Source organism: Momordica charantia (genome assembly GCF_013281855.1).
Source record: "Momordica charantia cultivar OHB3-1 chromosome 3 unlocalized genomic scaffold, Mcharantia_2.0 BLBB01000003.1, whole genome shotgun sequence".
Taxonomy (NCBI): Eukaryota; Viridiplantae; Streptophyta; class Magnoliopsida; order Cucurbitales; family Cucurbitaceae; genus Momordica; species Momordica charantia.
This window is the reverse complement of record NW_028275161.1, coordinates 17,294,897-17,315,899: the sequence shown is the minus strand read 5'-3', so window position 1 is coordinate 17,315,899 and position 21,003 is coordinate 17,294,897. Positions and strand designations below refer to the sequence as shown.

Sequence of the window (21,003 nt, the reverse complement as noted above, 5' to 3'; positions counted from 1 at the left end):
TACCATTTAATTGAGTATCAATTAGCACGTTATGTAAGCTTGTCATTTATCAATGATGAGGAACTGTATCGGGAAAATGTTACAATATCAATGATTAAATTGAAATTTTAAAACGAATGAAATTTATAAAACTAACAAACATTATGGACTAAAATGTATATTTGCCATTAATTTGAAATAGTCGGGATGATTTTTCATATTAATGGAACCTATTACTATTTATTGAGATTTTATCTTAATTTATATATTGCGATATATTTTCATTAATGGTATAAGACACACTTTCTTCGCTTGCATGATTGATGACAAATTAAGACACGTACCTGAATGTAAAATATGATCGAGATTGTGTTATTAATGATTGTTCTCCACAATTACAAACACAGAAGAAGTCATAATTTAATATTTGCCATAGACTATACGACTTTTTATATCAAAGGACAATCAAATCTATTACTATTTATTGAGATATTATCCTATGCCCCTCATTGGTCTCAAGAACTCGAGTGGTCCCTATAGTGGTAGTCGGGGTTCGCTTCCACTTTTGTTGCGGAGCTCGCAATCTTCCCCCTTCGTCGTTTCTGGCTAAGCATCTTTCGGCGGAGGCGACTAGTATTCATGTATTGTAAATCTATTTTTATAAGTGACGTAAAATACATTTATGGTAGCAGCACAAGAAAAAAATTTAATTTAATTTATTTTATATAAATTATATGTATTGAAAATTCAAACTCTTTAGTTTAATTTTTTTTAGTATAATACATGGAGTGGGATCAAACTCACTGAAAAATATGCATCTATATCAATTATTACTAAACTTCGGTGGACAGATGTTTTAGTTTAATTAATTGAATAAATTTTAGGGCTTTTATGTAAATAACACGAATAACGAAAAAAATAAAAGAAAAAAAAAGGAAGCAAAAGAGAGTTTGAAGAGGGAGAATCGTAGGAAGTTTGGAACTTTCGAGCCACTTCTCAAAATCTCCATCTTTAGCGCCACCTTGAAGAGTGAGAACCGCCGCCGGTCGTCAAACTCAGAGAAACGGAAGTAACCCTCCGGCCACCGAGGAGTGAACAAACGAATTCCTACGGGCGAGAGCAATGGCAGCAAAGGACTCGGAGCCAGTATTGGATGTGCAGTCGGTTGTCGAAGCAGTAGTTGCAAACGACGACGCCGATGTTCCCAGCTACGAAGTAGAAAGCCTCTGCATGCGCTGTGAAGAAAACGTATTCGTTTTATTCCTGCCCTTCAATTTATCGCAATTATCTCCCTTAATTAGAAGTCTGATTTCAAATTGGACCCCTCTTGTTCATTACCTTAAAGCTGACGATATTTTGTGGTTTTTAGTGTCATTTGGGTGGTGTTTTGGTTACCGTGTTTGTTTATAACTCGTCAAGTTGTCTGCATTACATTTTCAGGGGATAACGAGATTTTTGCTGACTTTAATTCCGCACTTCAGAAAGGTACTTTAATTTTACGTGTTTCTAGTTGTGGATTGATCACATTTCAAGCCCTATTAAGATATAAATTTGACTGTAGATCTTGCTGTCAGCTTTTGAATGTCCACACTGTGGTGAGAGGTAAATGTTACTTGTGAAATTCTCGTTGTGAGTAGAGCATGATGGTTCCGTATGTTAATTGATTTTTAAGTGACTTGAATTTTTTTCAGGAACAATGAAGTTCAGTTTGCCGGTGAGATCCAGCCACGGGGGTGTTGCTACTGTTTGGTGGTTCCTGCTGGCGACCAAAAGGTTATTTTCATTGAATTAAGTTATGTTGTGGAAGAGGTTTTCTTTTCACTTTATTATGTTTCCCTTAGGAGGATCAGAAGAAGCTTCAAACCACTGTTTTAAGGGTTAACGTTAATTATATGTTGATCATCTGTTTGTCTCCTCAATGATTTCTTAAAGTTATTATTTTGGTTGATAAGACTATTTTCAAAGAGATATCTTCTTGACCTCAAAGATTGCCTTCTCAACTTCCTGCTGTATTGTGTTTAGTTGCATGAATTATAAGATGAATGCCGATCATTTGACTGATAAAAATTGGTATGCTCTTCCAATGGTTACCCACAATCTTTTGTCATTTTTTGTTTATAAATGAATCCTTGTTCTATTGGAGCATCACGTCAATGAAAACTGCTCTTTCTGGTTTCAACGTTGCGGCAATAGTTTCAGCCCTTAAATACCTTTTTCTCAACCTTAAACAATTGGTCACCGAATGCCTACTCATCATAGGAATCCTAGCTTTGTAATTCTGGATATTTTGTTCCATGTTCTATCTTGCCTGTTGTTTTGAGTGTAATCAGATATCTAAGTCGGTAAATATTTATGCAGATGCTTAATCGACAAGTGGTGAAATCTGAATCTGCCATTATTAAGGTACTACATTCAGTTACACGTACACATGATGTTACAACGAGTTAGTGTTGACCTCCTTTTTTATTTAAGCCGTCTAACTCTGCCTGCTCTGAGCCCATACCATGAGTAGATGACATAAAGAAAATTCAGCATTGTTTGGACCTTTTTTTTTCAATTTTTGTTACTAATTTATGGAGTAATTTTTAAACTAATTTCTCGTGTCTGTTAATATAAGAAGCTTTTCACAAAGATACTTTTATTCTAACGTTTCCATTTTTTGATTTATACTAGATTGCAAGTGCAATATTTTATAATTAATTTATATTTTAAAGAAGGTTAATGATTGTATATGGAAAATTACTCTAGAAAACATTAACAATGAAAACTTATGGAATGGCAATCTGTCATGTTTATGGTGTTTCTGTTCTGGAAATTATTTTCAGAAAACCACCAATTTTTCTATTAGCTTGCTTTTTTTTTAAATAGAAAAAATAAATATAGCAATTTTTAAAATGAAACTTTTAAACAGCTCCTGGATCTCCTTTGCATGGAAGGTAGGTATAGAAATTGAAAAATCACGTTTGCAAGCTTTCTTTTTGTATGCCCGTCTTTGGGCTGTCTTTTCTTTATGCCCCTGTGGTCTTTGTTCTCTTTCATATTTTATCGATGAAAGCTTGGTTTATTATAAAAAAAAAAATTGGCAAATCCATCTGGCTCTTGAACGAGGCCTTTTATTTTATCGTTATTATTATTATTATTTTTATTTTTATTTAGCTGTTATATGTGAACACTAGACAGTTTTCTTCTTCTTCTTCTTCCCTTTTTTTTTCTTATTAGAAACGGAAATGTAGTATATAAGCAAAAGGAAAGTCGAAACAGCCTAAGGGCAGGGTAGAGAAAACCCCCTCCTAGAACTAAGAGATAAGGGCCTTATTCATATTTGGATTCTTCTAAGCTAGTCAAATTTGTAGCTTGGAGGTAAAGGGATTCAATGTATAATTGAGTAAATAATAAATATCTTGTTTCACATTTTAGGTGAAGATGTAAAGATGTTTGGGGAATTCATGGGTTGGGATAAAAGATGCATTGCACAGCACAGTAGATTGCTCTGGCTAGAATAGACACTCTCTTGAACTTTTAGTATGAGATTCTGTTGCTATATGACCATACTTGTATATTTCCATGAGCAGATACCTGAACTGGATTTCGAGATTCCTGCAGAGGCTCAACGTGGAACTCTTTCAACAGTAACTCCTATAAGTCCTACTCCATTTTGTTTATCTGTTCTAATATTTGCTCTGATCTCTGGCTTGTTATGTATTTTTGTGTATGCATTTGTTCAATACTATCTCTGTTGTTTCCTCGAGGCATTTTTCGATAGACAACTTTTAAACAACTCTTGGGTCTCTTTTACATGGGCATTTTCGTCTGTTATAATTATAATAAGTTTGTGTAGTTATTTGTACGAGTCTATGTAATTGTTCAGTCTACTATTTTGTGCTTGTCTGCACTTCTTCTGTCTATTACAATTTTAGTTAGTGTAGTTTTCTGGGTCATCTTTTCAAGAATTGATGTAGGCTTAATACAGCGGAAGCAGTCTTATAGATTGTTGGTTGGGGAGAAGAGAAGTTTGTAGAGTTTTTCAAGGGATTGAGAATTTTTTTATGAGGTTTGAGATTGCTTTGCTCATACGGGCTTCTCCCAGACTGCAATCCATAATCCCCCCTTCTTCTTTTGTATTTGTTCTACCTCTACCATTTGCCCCAACACTGTAAAGGATGGCTTCTTTTCTTTGTTTCATTCTGGACTGTATTTTGAAGACTTCGTCCAATCAATTGATTTATATGCACGATTAATTACTTCAGAACACCAATTTTAGGTTGTGTATCTTGCTGATGTGCTAATATTCTTTTGTTGATTTTTAGTTGTGCCTTCTCATGTTTCAGTCCATGATATTTTTCAGTCAGTTATGACATGTTTGCTACAACATATATATTGATGTTTGTTTCAACATTTTAGTCCTTTGTCTTTTATCATATAATACACTCTATTAGTTAAGGCTCCTATGCATGCTTATATGGGGCTCTAGTGAATGGAACTACGGAGTTTCTTCTTCCATAATCATCGATTAGTTTACAATGTTCTTCGGTGTCCCTTTCTTCAAGACAGGAAAAGGTATATTATAGAATTTTTAACCATCCTTTTTACGTGATGATTATTTTAGGTGGAAGGTATATTGGTACGAGCTGTGGATGGATTGGAAGCCCTTCAAGAGGAACGTAGGGTATGTAATCATGCATTTATCCTCCGATTGTAAATTGTTGTACGTATGGGCACCTTTATATTTATGGAGATCTTCTGGGTTTTGTAGAAGGTGGATCCTCAGACTGCTGAAGCAATAGATCAGTTTCTCCTGAAGCTGAAAGCTTGTGCTGTAGGAGACTCATCCTTCTCCTTCATATTGGATGATCCAGCTGGAAACAGCTTCATCGAGAACCCGTAAGAGATGAACTTAAGCAATAATTTTCTGATTTAAGGTCGAGTATTTTGGGTTGTGACATTCAGTCTTCTACTATTACGTTAGTCTTTTGCATCACACATTATATTTTTAATTTGCTTCACCTTGTTTAAAAATAGATTTTAAACGAATTTCATCAATTCAATTACTAAAGTTATATAAAGGAAAATTAATATATGTTATAAGTTTATGGTAAGTTCTATATGTACCGACTATTGAGTCAATTGAATTCCTTATTGTAATTATTTAATATTTAACTAAACAATAGTTCCTATCAAATAAAAACTATCAAAGCCTCAAATGTATATTGATTAAGAATTGAATCTTTTTAGTAATCTTCATCCATGTGACTACTAATTTATTAGCTTGTTGTATAAATAAGATTGCAAATGGTATTATCAGATAACAAATGTTTTTAGTTTATCAAAATAAAGAATATTGGTTTTTGTCTCAATAAATCTGCTAATTCCCAAAAAATTCTTTTTAGGTTACTAGCTTATATATTGGGATGGCCTTTATTCTTTAATCTACTAGGATCAATGTCCGTGATTAAAATGCTACTAGTTACTACTAAAATATCTTTTATATTCTTTCATTTAAAATTTATTCATAGCGTTCAACACTCATAAAAAATAACAGCTTAAATAATTTTAATAATAAGAAATCAATGTGATGCATCATGTTCAGAAAAAAGTAATAATTTAACCAATCTTAGTACTGAACCAATGAAATGCACCATGTATAGTTAATTGGTACTTGGAACCCATCCAATAAAATATATAATTAATTTCTTTCAATTTGAAAACAGACAAAAGGATAAAAAATAATAATTGGATATTCCTTCTTTTTAATATATTAGAGACTTTATATATCTGTATTGGAAAGCATTTTAGAATGGATATCTTATGGATGTGAGGATGTTTACTTTTAGATTTGCACCAGCCAAGGATCCATCATTAAGTATCAAATTCTATGAGCGGACTCCAGAACAACAAGCTTCACTAGGTTATTATGTTGAATCATCACAATCAGAAGAACCCGAGGGTGGAACATCAACAAGTGGTGTTGCTAATTCTAATCAAGCTAGAGGAGAGGCACATGGATCCGTAGGAGCAGTGGCTGGCCATCGAGCAATAGCTCAGAGTAACAGTGCAGAGATTGCTGATGCCTTGTTTCGTTATACTGCACCAGAAGAAGTAATCAAATTTCCTAAGTTTCTGTTTTTGCTTTCTCTTTGCTATCTTTTGAAATGATACTCACTATTAATGCTTTATGTTTGATTTTATTTGATAGGTGATGACTTTTCCAACAACATGTGGAGCTTGTGCGACGATGTGTGAGACTCGAATGTTTGTAACCAGTATCCTTGTCATTCTTGAACTTTGGTCACTTGGTGGAGCTAAACTAATTCGTCAATCTATTGATAGGAACCAAATGCTGAAATATATATTGAAATGTAAAAGATAGAAGAACTACAATAACTCAGTAATTTAAGGTACTTAGACCCTCCTTTTGAGTATTTTTACTCAAGCCTAAACCACACTAAAGAATTGCCCTCCTCCATCCTTTCCTCCTCCACTATATTTATAACAAGTCCCTGCTAATAAATCTTTTAGCTAATTACTAAGATACCCTTAATATCTTAATAATATTTCTATTACTATCCTAGTAGCATTACTGTCATCCTTATTTGGAGTTAAGGATCAATTAAGTCTCTATGTATGAACTTTTAGTTTCATGATTATATCTACATTTAACTGTTTGCAACTCTTTTGATGATTTTTTGTGAATATGATCTTCGAATCTTTATACGTATTTGTTTTTTATTTTAAATTTTAATTTGCTTCAAAGAAATCTGGAGTCCTAGTCTATTGATCTCACCAAATATTAGATGAAGCATGTATATCATTTTAGTTTGGATACATATAGTATAGTATCCTAGAGTTGAAAACTTTGATTCCAAACTATTATCCTCTCATGTATCTGTGATAGTATCTCAATGGTACTGGTAAGGGCACGCTCAAGTATTATATTGAGGTAATTAATTATTATCTTTGTTGGAAAATTGTCAGCCGCCCAAAGTGGTTTAAGTTAGATTTTATGATACATTGCGAGGGGGCAGACAAAGACAATCTATTCTCACGTGTAATGGAGAGCCAGCCTGAAAGTGCACATGTATTATTTGTAGTTCAGATTCATCAATGAAGCCATTTAAAAAAATTTTGATAAATGAATTCAAGGCAGGTGGAAATCTGAAAGCAAAGGTGCACTTATTGGAGAATATGAGGCGGTACAATCCATAAATTGTGGATTTTTTTAATCAATTCAGACCAGTGGTCTGGAGCTTGTTCTCTTGGTTCCAAATGCTATTGATCGCCTTAATGATTGAAAGAATTGGATTATTTTCATTATTATTTTCTCCTATTTCTTTTACTATGTTTGGAATGATCGATCTACTGCCTGTAAATCTGTTAAAGAGCATTAAATCTTAACTAGGGGGAATCTTCTGGTCTGTTCCAACTTTTTATATGGGCTTTATTTATTTTAATGTGGGATCTCCTACAGAAATACATTAGAAGTTTAAACTTAACAAAACACAGAAATTCCTTACTTCCAAGAAGTGATTGTCATGGCATCTACTTGTGATGCTTGTGGTTACCGTAGTTCTGAGGTATGTCATACTTTGCCTATATTGTACCTTTTCACTTGCTTGTTTGAGTTTTGATGATAATTGTAGTCTTGTTATGCAGTTGAAGCCAGGTGGGCGAATACCTGAAAAAGGAAAGATAACTACTCTTCATGTGAAGGATGTTAGAGATCTCAGTCGAGATGTGATAAAGGTTTGTCATGATGAATGATCATCACAATTTTCAACTGTTCATGAAATTATTTTTGGTTGGAATGCTTTTCTGTAAAGTAGGGTGATAGTCAGCATTGTTTCTTTTAATATGGGGGGCTACCTTGTTGTATCCATAGCATGTGTGCCATCTTGTGTTTTGAAGATGGTAACGTAATGTGTACAGTTTAATTTTGGGGTTGTTGCCTTGTTGCTCTTTCAGGAGTTTGGTTGTTAGTAACTTTTGAAGTGTCAACGAAAAGTTTTTTTTTTTTTTTCTTTTTTTCTTTTTGATGGAAATTTGTTTCTTTAGCTTTTTAACCATATCATTTTACAGCTGCCTCACGGTGTAGGCTTAGCAATGTGGTTTGTACTAACTCTTTATATTATATGATATATGTGCTAATCGGGGGCTTTTCTTTAAGCTCCATTAGCCTTGATGGAGGTTTCCTTCCGTTTTTGTATATTATATTAATGAAGTTTTGTTTCCTCAAAAACAAAGAAAGGTAAATCTAATAGGGCTGAGTTCTGGGCAAGAGACTGTGAAGTAACTAATGTGCTTGTATCATGTAATTTGGAACATACAGTCTGATAGAGTAGTGTTGTTTGCCAGTCAGATACTGCTAGTGTAAAAGTCCCAGATCTCGACTTGGAGCTGGCTAGTGGCACTCTTGGGGGACTTGTTACAACCGTTGAAGGTTTAATCACAAAAATAAGTGAAAGTGAGTATATTTAATCTTCTGCACTGTATGCATTTGCATCATTTCACATGTACTGCCTCTGAATGTCAGCTATAGAGTCTTAAATGGTGAACACAACGGCCTCTATATGTCTAATAAACTCTTAAAAAAGCCCTCTTTTCTTTAATTTTCTCTCTCATTATTTTTGTTACTATAATTTTTTTGATATGAAATGTTTACTTCTATTGTTCTATTGTGCACTTTTAGAATAAAGAAAGCCTTTATTTTCCCCACTTTTCGCTTAAGCTTGGGTGGGCACTTTTGCGACTATGTGCACCCCAAATTAAAAAGTAAAAACCATTGGAAGTAGATGAAGAAAACCAAGGATAGTCAGAAAGGACCGACCTGGTGAAACGAAGTTGACAACTTGATAATGTAATTAGAGAAGAAAGAGAGAATTTAAGGAAACAGGTATATGATGGAGAAATTAGTAGAAAAAATGGAGGAGAAACTTAGAAAGGGGCAATAAACACAACATTTTAGCTAGGGGAAAGGCGCAAGCAGAAGGAATGAAATGGGTATGACTAGGAGAGATTGGAAAACCATTTAGAAAATTGATTCTTATAGTTTCTGGAAGCTTTTCACTTAAATTTTATTTGTGTCCATTATAGTATACATGTGAATATGTGATTAGATAAAGTTTTCAGTTAGATTAGATCCTTGAAACAGGACCTAAATTTATATTATTATGTTGACCCTTCGAAATCAAATCTGGACTCACAACTGAATCTCATTATGGATCATTATCAATGCAGGTCTAGAGAGAGTACATGGATTTACCTTCGGAGACAGTCTAGATGAAAATAAAAAAAACAAATGGCTGGACTTCAAAACAAGACTAACCAAGGTAATTTGCATCGTTCAGAATATTTCATTGAAAGCCACTGAGGGAGATCGCCAATCCAATATTATGTTTGAAAACAACCATAGCATTGGATTGGATATGCAACTTCTTAATTTTCTTTCTAGTTGAGTTGTGGATGAAATCTTTACTGGTAGGTAGTAAGAAATTAGTGGGATGTGTGTTTTTTATGTTAAAAATAAAAAGAAAAATGAAAAAAGTGTTCTATAAACTCCTACATACAGGTAATTTTAAACCTTTGGGCTGGCAAGCACATAGGTCATTGGGGGGAAACATACTTCGAATGAAAATGTTTCTACAAACAGATTAGTTCTATATAAATAATTTGAGTCAAAATCTTCTCTAGAGTGTTTATTTTAACATATTTTACTACTAAGCTGTACTATCTTCCATTTATTGGGAATATTTACTATTACTTTGACAATCTTCCGGGTCTTTTTTCTGCTAATTTCTCTTATTGCAGCTCTTGAGTTTGGAAGAACCTTGGACTCTAATCCTTGACGATGCATTAGCAAACTCGTTTATTGCACCAGTGACTGATGATATGAAAGATGACCATCAGTTAACACGTGAGTGGCTTTTCCCTGCCTGTAAATTAGTTGTTTATCTTAATCTTTTTATTCAGAATAACAGGAAATATTAATTTTAATATTTTCCGAGTATCAACTTATTTGAGAATGAACTTGTTGGTTCTTTTTGTTGGGCTGTTTTTAATGCTCTTTGCTACTTATGGGCGCTCAGCTCAGCATAGTCTCAATTTGCTACATGTTACAACTTTTTTAGTCACAAGAGGGCGAAGGCTTGGGGTCTCTGGGTCTACGAGTTTAGAGGTCTCAAGTTCAAACCTTTCAAGCGAGCTTAATATCAAAATTCTTTGACGTCTTCTGGGTCCGGGCCTTGGGGAGGGCGTAGGTGCCCCGGTTATGGGGAACAAAACTCCGACTCCTGGTTATCAAAAAAAAGAAAAAAAAGCTTTTTGTAAAAGTGTGTAGGTAAGGTAGGAGTGAAAATATGAGTAGGAGATAACGACAAAATTTTTACATAAGAGAATTTTTTTTATTTGATTTAGTTTTCGTCACGTGGATATTTACAAAAGATATTTGTTTTGATAATACTTGCATGTGGGTGTCGGTTTCGAAGGGCTTTTGTAATTTTCAATTGTTATTTTTTGGATTGATGTCCCTTCTTTTGTCGAGCTATGCTCCTTGTATATTCTTTCCTTTTTATCTAAATGAAAGCTAGTTTCTTTAATAAAATTTTTTGGTGGTGTTCCTAGATGAGGAGTATGAGCGATCCTGGGAACAGAACGAGGAACTTGGTTTGAACGACATGGACACCTCTGCAGCCGATGCTGCTTACGAGTCATAAATCAAAAAACGGTGCTAGATCCCAGGACATAGAAAGCTTCATTTCCTTACGCCAAGGTCATAGGTTTTAACTTTATAAACTTACAGGTATTGATTTTGGTTCCATTGTTGTAACTTATATTTATTTCTTATTGGAGTCTATCTGCAATTCAAGCCATGTTCACATGAAACTAATGAAGGCTCCCCTTGGATTGATTATGCATTGCTTTTCAGCTATTAATCGGTTTTTTTTTAATTTAGTTCTTATGGTTTAAAAAGGTTCAATTTAGTTTCTCATGTTTTAATTTTTTTAAAAATTTAGTTCTTTATTTTTGATGATGTATGTTAAAATTGGCCGAGATTAACTTACATGGCATAAAACTTAATAATTTTGTGAAAATTTAGAGGAAAAATGTCATCAAGAGAATAAAAATTAACTTCTACTCATTTCTAAGAAATTTGGAATAAGAATAAGAAACTTTTCTCAAGTTTATTATTTATCAATTTTAATATTTCTCAATATTAAATTTTTAAAAATAATTAAACATCAGAGATTAAAACATATATTTAGATCGGTTATTCAAAACTATTTGAAAATATTTGAATAGTTATATTTGTTTGGATGATTTATTCTTGAGATGGTCATTTGGGAGGAATTTGGAAATGATTTTTGTTTTTCCTTTAAAATTATGATTCTATGGAAAAATATGTACCAATACCAAACAATGGGATCATACAATTTTCATCTAATTATATTGTTAATTTGCCTTTAAACAAAAGTGAAAAGGAAAAGATTCCAAAAGCTGGAATATTTTGATAAAATGCAATGACATGTCACTCTCTCTCTTTCTATGTATATATATTTTTTTGAGTTTAACGACCCTTAAAGTCTAGATTTGAGGAAGTAAAAATAATTGAAAATTATTTGGATTTGATTTAAGGTAAGTACACGCTCTTTTTCAAATTTTTTTTTCTTTTTAAGTACAATAAATTGGAAGAAAGTTGAACCTTCGAGTTATGCTAATAACTGCGGAGCTAAATGCACATGTTGGTCAAGTCGTCTTTGTTTAATTAAAGAGGGGTCTAATCACATATGATGTTATTTCTACTATAAATTCAACTCAATGATGTATTGCTAACACGAGCTTAGCTTAATGGTAATTTCTATCTCTTTAACGAAGTAAAATCATGTATAATGGGTCAAAATATAGTTTTTTGAACTTTTCTTTTTCTGGTTCTTAAAAGTTAATATATAATATTTTGACAAAAAGAAAAAAAAGACTTTCATATTTTCAAAATTCTATCGATTTAATAGTTTAATTAAATTTTTCAAGGAAGAAGAAAACATATTTTATAAATGTCAAATTGAGCCTAATTCAAATCCTCACCCTTCATATTTTTAAAAAACGAATATAGCTTAGCGATGATACACCAATGCTACTTTTTTAGAACAAAACATATAAGAATGAAAGGCCGAACCTTCAATCCCAAACAATATAATTGATATCTTACTTATTTAATTATGTTTTTTTTTTGGTATAACAAATTGGAGAGAGAATTCAAACTCACAACCTCTTGATTGGAAGTATATGTCAATTATCACTGAGTTTGGCTGGATTGTATTATATCAGTAATATTAATAACTTTGTTTTAAAGTTCAATTTCAGTTGAGAATAATATACCTTAACCCATTGGAGTTTAATACAATAGTTGAAAATAAATAAAAACAATTTGTAATTTTAACAAATAAAAAATGCCATTTTATTTCTTCCTCAGGAGGGGAGCTTTTGCTCGGACACTCATACAGTACAGTGGAAAGATCCTCCATCGAACTTCGAGATTCCCGAGGCTAAACCAAATCAATTACGAAGGTGTGAGCAAAAAAGTGCAACTCGAAGAGAATCTTCAACTTCTTCTCTGAACCCTTTGATCAATTTCAAATATTTGATCGGAAAATCGGTTCGCACAGTCCGGGAGCTGTTAGCAGAAGCCATTGCGGGCAGACATTCATTGCTCGGCTTCGCCTCTGGAGATTTGGCGTTTTTCCAGCATTTCGGCTTCTAATTTCACCTGGGGAGGGTTTTGAAGAGGATTTTAATTTCAGAGAATGGAGAGTAGCGAAGAGGAAGATGATTTCCCGTCTATTGAGAGCATCATTCCGCAGTCCAAGGTTGATTCTCTCTACCAATCCCACACTGAGCAGGTTTGATATTTTCCTTCTTCCTTCCGCTCCCTTGCCGTTTTTCTGCTTGCTTACTGGTACAATGCAGGGAAAGGAAGTTTTGTTATTATTGTTTTTTTTTAATTACTGCAGATTCAAGCTTTTGGGTCATTGTTCGTTTTTATTCTAGCTCCCGTTTCCATCCAATTTCTGATATTTATCGACATTATTATGATTTGGTTTGTCCACTTGATTACAATACTGATTTTAATCTATCTGTTATGAATTCATCATTGATATTGTGAAGGAATTGGAAAATCCTCTCTCCCTTTTTTGATCTGTTTGTACAGAGAATCTCTGGTAGATAAATTTCAACTAGAGTGAAAAGTGAACTATTACTTTACAGCTAGCACGGGGGAAAATTAGCTGTAAAAATTGTGTAGAAATGTACGTGAAGAGTATAATATACACACACAAAAATAAAAGGGTAAAAACTGTAGTGTTAATTCTAATTCCGTCCTCTGGGATTGGAGCAGAACTAACCTGAACTTTAACACTCCCCTCTAGAAAATGCATGAATGTTGTGCATACTCATCTTGCTTGTGTTCCTAAGAAACTTGTACTTGGTAGGCCCTTAGAAACTTGTACGTGTGATAAACAATGACATCCCATATTTACTCTTCAGTATTCCTTTCATCCTGGAAGATTCTTTAGTTGCGTTCTAAAAGTATGTGTACCAAAAGAGAGCATAGAAAGCAAGTGCGCACAAAATCTTCATAAGCGTACTGAATTCCGACTGGATAAACCTTAAGCCACCAAATTCTCAAAGTATCTTGAGAATACCCACGAGATGTTGAAGATTTCTAAAAGCTTTGATAATAAGACCTTCACGAAGGAGAAAGAATTGGCAATATGCTGAGCATCTGCCTGGCTATTCTTACATGGGGAGCACCAATTTGAGTTTTGGTTTTGAATTTTGTCGTTTGTATTGATGCCAATTGCCACCCAAAGTTAGATACCATAGGAAGATTTTGCACTCCTTTGGAACCTTGAGACTCTAAATACTAAATGAGTATGAAGGATCAGGTCACCTTGAGCGAAGCAAGAAAAGAGAGATTTCTTCTTAAAACACCTCAGCTATCAAGCTTTCAAAGACTTTGGTCTTCTTCAAACAAAGCTTTCTGCTGGCAAGAAGTCTCTTTTAAGCTTCTCCCAATCCTCCAATTCACTGTCCAAAAATGGTATTCTAAATTAAGGGCTCCAGCCGCCAACTGCTGTTTTGGTTATTCCACACATCGTCAGTATTCATCAAATTTTGAAAGAAAAGCAAAAGAAGTTTAGGAAGCAGCCAACCAATCTGCAATAAATAACTGCATTCTCCAATTGTCCAATAAAAGGGAAAGCCTTGCTACCATCCGATGTTTAAATGTAAAAAAAGCATGATGCACAATCCTTCTATTTCTTTGAGTCTCAGTTGCCCTTTGATGGACAAGGAGACTTTGGAGGTTTCTGCCTTACTTTTGCTGCAAAGGGACGTTCCTTTTTGTCGGGGGAGAAAGGATTCTTGGGTTTGGTCCCCTAACCTGTTCAAATGGTTTTTCTGTTGCTCTTTCTTTCTCCTGTAGAGTTCTTCCTCCCCTGCCCGTTGTTAGCCTTACTTTGGAAGGTTAAAATTCCAAAAAGAGATAAATTTTTTTGGGTGGCAGGTCTTACATGGAAAATTCAAACATCTTGGATCGTATTCAAAGGCATTATTCCTTCTTGTTGAGGCTGCAGTGATGTGTGCTTTGCAGAAGTGCCTCGAAAGATCTTGACCACATTCTGTGGAGATGTCAGTTTGTGTAGGATATTTGTGGTCATTTCTTTAAGTCGTTTGGGGTATCTTGGGCTCATAACGGGGATTTTCGGGCACTCGGGCACTGACGGAGGAAGTTTTGTTGTTCCCTCCCTTTCAGATAATGAAAGGTTTCTGTGGTAGACTTGTTTCTTTGGTATTTTGTGGAAAATTTGCCTTGAGAGAAATAATAGAATCTTTAGGAGGGTTGAGAGATCCAAGAAGTAAGTTTGGGAGCTTAATAGATTTAATACTTCCCCGTGGGCTCTGTTTCTAAGGTTTTTGTAATTATCCGTTAAGCATTAATTCTTTTTGATCGAAGCCCATTTTTTCTAGGTCGGCTTCCTTTTGTCAGGCTGGGTTTTCGTATGCTCTTGTATATTCTTTCTTTTCTCTAAGTTTCTCATTAAAAAAAGCAACTATATCACTAAACACTTGTTGAATTGTGTATTTCTGCATTTTAAACTTAATTTTCATTTTTTTGGTTCTTTAGTTTGTACTGGATTTGATATAAGAAAAATGGTTGTTTGTATAGGGGATTAGAAGGCTGTGCTGTGAGCTCATGGATTTAAAGGATGCTGTGGAGAACTTATGTGGCAATATGCAGACTAAGTATTTGGCTTTTTTAAGGTAACAAACTGACCACTTAGCAAATGTACAAATAATAGAGTGGGTTCTTTGAAGTAATAAACTGCCTTTTTGGCATTATAATATGGTTCTGGCCTGCCATCTACTAAAAATTTGTCAATGTCGCATGCGTACTTCACAGTTTTTAAGTAACTATGTTTTCATGCTTGTGGCCAGAGAAAGGAAAGCATATGTAGAAACAAGGGAAAATTGAAATTTTAAGGTTTCAGTTTATTGGAAAACAAGCGTTGATTACAACACTCCCAAAAAAACCTAAAAACACCATCATAGTACTGGGTTTATGATGTTCTAACATTTTTCAAAAGAAATTCAAGGTATAACCATCCAGCCTAGGAAATTTGCTAGTGAGCATATGAAGAAACAGGGAAAATTTGAATTTTCAGGTTTCAGTTCACTGGAAAACCAGCGTTGATTACAACAATATCAAAAAATCCTAAAAACACCGTCATAGTATTGGGTTTATTGATGTTCCAACATTTTTTTAAAAGAATTCAAGGTATAACCATCCGGCCCAGGTAATTTGCTAGTGATCAGATTTTTGATCGCTTAATAAACCTTCTTAGTCTCGCCAACATGAGCTTAGCTTAACGGTAATTGGCACCTGTCTTTGACCAAGAGGTCACGAGTTCGATCTTCCCACCCCACCTGTGTATTAAGAAAAAAAATTATACGTGTTTATTTAAAAAAAAAAAACCTCCTTGGTCTCTTCTCATCAAAGGAAAAAAGGACATTCTGTTGTCTCAAAGGTTCCACTTCCAATCAACTGGCTTCTTCCGCATTATTTGGTGTCAATCTAACCGTTCTGGTTCAAGAAGATCTATTCTTCTTGTAGAACTTCTTGAAGAGCTCAAACAGCTTCCGTACCCACTTCTTTAACCAAACTTCTCACTGCCTCAGATGAAGTTAAAAAATAGGGGTTTTGTTTCTCCCGGTGGCCACTAACCTATGGCATAATTTTAAATTCTCATCCCTCTCTGGAAGTTATTTGATCTCGCACTTGTATACCACTTTCGGTTATTCTGGTATTGATATCCGTTAAGCTGGTTTCTAGCAAGTTTCCTCTCCTCCTTCCAAACGAAGATTATCCCTTGTCTTCCTCAAGGCTGTCCCTCTTTTCTACTGATGTTCTCGTCGTTATTCATATTTAGTTCAGGGTGCATGTTAGTTGAGTTTCAGTCCTTTTTCTTGTAGATTCATGAGTGTAAGGCTTAATTTTGGGTGTTATTCAGGATATCTGAAGAGGCTGTGGAGATGGAGCATGAGTTAGTTGAGCTGCAAAAACATATTTCATCCCAAAGGATTCTAGTGCAAGATCTAATGAGTGGTGTATGCCATGAGTTAGAACAGTGGAACCAATCTAATGATGGCACTGATGAAGTCGAGGATGGTGCAAAAATTAATGACTTTCAAGATTCCTTGTCAAAAGTGGAAGATGGTCACAATATGATATTTCTTGAGAATGTTGATACCCTTTTAACCGAGCATAAAGCTGAAGAAGCACTGGAAGCTTTAGATGCAGAAGAGAGAAATTCTCCAGAGCTCAAAGCAACTGGGGAGATTTCAACTGAATTGTCCTCGTTCAAATCTGCATTCTTGAAACGAAAAACAATGCTTGAGGAACAATTGATTGAAATTGCCGAACAACCTTCTGTAAATCTTCTTGAGCTTAAAAAGGCCTTATCTGGTTTATTAAGACTTGGTAAAGGTTCTTTGGCTCATCAATTACTGCTTAAGTCATTTGGATCTCGCCTTCAAAGGAGCACCTCAGCTTTTCTTCCTTCGTGTGCTGCTTGTCCGAAGACATTTTCAGCTACTTTGAGTAAGCTTGTGTTTTCAGCAATTTCACTGGCAACAAAAGAATCTGCTTCAATATTTGGTGATGATCCTATTTACACAAATAGAGTTGTTCAATGGGCTGAATGGGAAATTGAATTTTTTGTACGATTGGTGAAAGACAATGCACCATCTTCTGAGACAGTGTCTGCTCTGCGTGCAGCTAGCATATGCATACATGCTAGTCTTAAATACTGTTCATTGTTGGAAACACAAGGCTTGAAACTGTCAAAATTACTTTTGGTGCTTTTGCGGTCTTTTATGGAAGAAGTTTTAGAGTTGAACTTTCGAAGAGCTAGAAGAGCCATTCTTGACTTGGCTGAACCTGATGAAAACTTTGTTTTCTCATCTCGCTTTGCATCGTCATTGTCTACATTTGTGACATCCTCAGATAGTCTGCTTGTGGTTAGTGGGATGAAGTTCATGCACATTGTTGATGTAAGTTGGTCATTTTTTTCATCCTAATTTGGTTTTTTGTATTCCAATATTTCTTATAAAAAATTCTGCTCTTGTTCTATTTGATTTTCTGGCATACATATATTGCTATTATTTATTTTTAAAAATGGTTTTGGGTGTTGGGCTTAATTATGCACCCCTCGATTAGTATACAACATTTAGTGTTGAAAAACTTATCAAATTTTAATATCATAGGTAGTTTGAATTATGACCTCAAGGCATTTGGCTTTATAGCTTGGCCCATGGCCAGCCACTGTTAGTTGTTCCTAAAATTTGAATAAATGATTTTATGCATCACCAACATAAACATGGCAAGTTACCGGGATCCCCATAGTTACTCTTTGCATTTATGCCTTCTTGAATCTCTCATTTTGTATTTGCCTGCATTTATTTCCAATTTCTGCCCTTGTGATGATGCTTACATAGAGATGCTTATAGAATAGCTGAATTATACACAGCATCATTACTTGGTCAATAAATTTTCCATTGCTTTTTCAGGAGAGTGATATTATCATATACAGAAAGAATTTAAACATCATTCCATATAACTACAGACAAGCATGCTGAAAAATGTACACAAATATAGATGGAAATAAACACCTGAAATGACGTTCCCTTATTACTTTGTTTGGTAAATTGGTGATTTATTCATTAACTGACAATGTGATTTTGAAACATGGCAACTTTTATAGGATATATTGGAACAGCTGATGTCATCGGCCATTTTTCATTTTGGAGGCAACGTGTTAAATAGAATTTCTCAGTTATTTGATAAGTACATGGATGCTCTACTCAAAGCACTACCAAGCCCCTCGGATGATGAAAATCTCACAGAGTTAAAAGAGGCCATACCCTTTAGAGTTGAAACTGATTCAGAACAGTTAGCAATTCTGGGTATAGCATTTACCATTATGGATGAACTCTTACCAGATGCTGTGATTACCATCTGGAAACGGCAGGATGAATTAGACCAGAAGAGTGAATCAACTGAAACTGTTGTCTATAATTCAGGAAGTTCTGTTGAACTGAAGGATTGGAAGCGCCATCTTCAACAATCATTTGATAAGCTTAGAGATCACTTCTGCCGGCAATATGTCTTGAGTTTCATATATTCAAGAGAAGGCAAAACAAGATTAGATGCGTGGATTTATTTAAATGGGGACGGGGAGGATCTTCATTGGGGTTCTGATCCTCGTCCATCACTTCCATTTCAGGTACCATCCTCTTATGTTAGAATATCCACGTGTTCTAATGTGTATTGTTTCAATAGGATCATCAAAATTCATCTTGTACTATTAGCCAATTTTCCACTCAGTTCATTACATTAACAGAATTTGCATCTCTTTTAATTCAATAAAGTAAGAACTCTCAAAGCATTTCCGGTGTCTATAACTAATTTAAATGTGTTGAGAAAATTACATTTATGTGCATTTATCTGATTACAAAACTTTGAATATTAATCTTTCTTTTGTGCATGATAATCATTTTAGGTCGATAGGATATATAATCTGTGCTTGTTGATCACAGTCATGAAAAAAACTTTGGCTGAGCGGTTGCACTATAACTTGGGTTTTGGGCTTAAACCACATTGAATTTAGTTCTCTATGTTTGTGCTGTCAAAAGTTCCTTGAACAGTAACTCATAATCCCTCAAAGTTACAGTTAAGATACGTAGTGTAGAAAATTTAAGATTGAGAGCTATTCGTATAAACACGCAAGTTTCCTGGAATTAAATTGTGTAAAATTTTAAGAAGCCAAAGGTCAACTTGACAAGTGGTAAAATACTATTCTCTGATCCCAGTTTGATGACCAGGGACCGAATTAACAACAATATGATTAATCCATACAGGCTTCTGCCTATTCAAACTCCTTTTTTTTGGTTCCTAATAACGTGATTTCTGGCATAACTGCAGGCACTATTTGCAAAACTGCAACAGTTGGCAATTGTTGCGGGAGATGTCTTGCTTGGAAAAGAGAAGATACAAAAGATTTTGCTTGCTAGGCTAACAGAGACTGTCCTCATCTGGTTGTCTGATGAACAAGAGTTTTGGGGCGTCTTTGAAGACGATTCAGTTAATCTCCTGCCGATCGGGTTGCAGCAGGTACAGTCTTCTGCCTTTCCAAAGACCCCCCCACCCCCCACCTTGAACAACACATTTTATCATTCGTGAGGTTACAAACTGAAACAATTTGTTGGTGGATATATAGGTTGTTGTTTGAAAGTTGTGTTAAAAAGTAAAAGGATTTGAATGGACTTAAAATCGGTGGCCACATGCCTAAAAATGATCACTTAATTCAGAAGTGAAAACTAAAAGAAGATTATATTTATGGGTAATCTGTGCATCAGTTCGTTTCTCTTCATGTGCGCTGTGCTGAGCATAATATCTTTTTCTTGGCAGTTAATTCTGGATATGCACTTTACTGTTGAAATTGCACGTTTTGCTGGTTACCCATCTCGCCACATCCATCAGATTGCATCTGCTATCATTGCTCGTGCTATCAGGACGTTTGCTGCTAGAGGAATTGATCCACAAAGGTCTCTCTTTTTCTCACTCTCGCTCTTGCTGTCACTTGCATGCACACTGCCACATGCACATACGTGTTTTCTTCTATTGTCGTTCTGTCTTTTCAATATATAAGAAAAACTGAATTGCTATGTCTAATCAGTGCACTCCCTGAGGATGAATGGTTTGTTGAAACTGCCAAGTCTGCAATCAACAGACTCCTACTAGGAGCTGAGGGCTCTGATGGCTCTGAGATCGACGACGATCATATTATTCTACACGACGACGATGATTCAGATGACACTACTTCGTCTCTCTCAACACTAGAATCTACCGAGTCTTTCGCTTCTGCAAGTATGGGAGAACTTGAGAGTCCATCCGATCTCACCGATTCGGAGAACTAATTTCGAAAAGAGGGAGAAGGTTAGCCTTTTTAGCCATTATCAACCTTCGCGTTTCCTATAGAGTCCTTCTGATCCAGATTTTGAGCTATGAGATTGTAGATTACAAGGTTTGTAATAGTGATAATTGTAGTTTAGTTCATGTTTAATGTTGTGATTGATAAACCAGTAATATATTTGTATGGTGTATTTATCAATGGTCATATTTTGCCCATATCAATAGATATATTTTCTCAAATCATAATTTTGTTGAAGTAATTATAAATCTTTTTTTTCCACAAGCATTTGTTTTAATCTTTGTTGTTAAAATGTTGTATGCTTTCATCTGTAACATTATGTCAAGTAACATCTTATTAAACATACTATAACAGTTAAATAGTAATGTCTAAAACGAAACTAAAATAGAATTTGATTAAAATAAATCCTTTATTTTTTAAAAGTTAAATATATATTTTAGTCTCAAACGTTCGAGAGTTTTTTTTTTTCCTTTTAATTTAATTTTTG

At 34.6% G+C, this 21,003-nt stretch overlaps 2 protein-coding genes across 2 annotated transcripts; both read left to right on the top strand.

Moving 5' to 3' along the window:
• Positions 1-906: 906 nt before the first annotated feature.
• On the top strand, positions 907-10,882 carry LOC111012659 (uncharacterized). Its single transcript, XM_022286888.2, has 16 exons — positions 907-1,227; positions 1,420-1,464; positions 1,541-1,581; positions 1,671-1,752; positions 2,338-2,382; positions 3,552-3,608; positions 4,586-4,645; positions 4,733-4,860; positions 5,811-6,075; positions 6,173-6,239; positions 7,480-7,550; positions 7,630-7,719; positions 8,329-8,437; positions 9,211-9,302; positions 9,781-9,886; positions 10,594-10,882. Exons 1-16 carry the CDS (start codon positions 1,102-1,104, stop codon positions 10,683-10,685), a joined length of 1,476 nt encoding a protein of 491 aa, XP_022142580.1. The 5' UTR covers positions 907-1,101; the 3' UTR covers positions 10,686-10,882.
• A 1,544-nt stretch (positions 10,883-12,426) lies between these two features.
• LOC111012559 (LOW protein: exocyst complex component-like protein) lies at positions 12,427-20,737 on the top strand. The gene is made up of 7 exons (XM_022286729.2): positions 12,427-12,866; positions 15,194-15,288; positions 16,536-17,577; positions 18,288-18,809; positions 19,508-19,696; positions 19,994-20,130; positions 20,262-20,737. Exons 1-7 carry the CDS (start codon positions 12,771-12,773, stop codon positions 20,500-20,502), a joined length of 2,322 nt encoding a protein of 773 aa, XP_022142421.1. The 5' UTR covers positions 12,427-12,770; the 3' UTR covers positions 20,503-20,737.
• Positions 20,738-21,003: the final 266 nt, after the last annotated feature.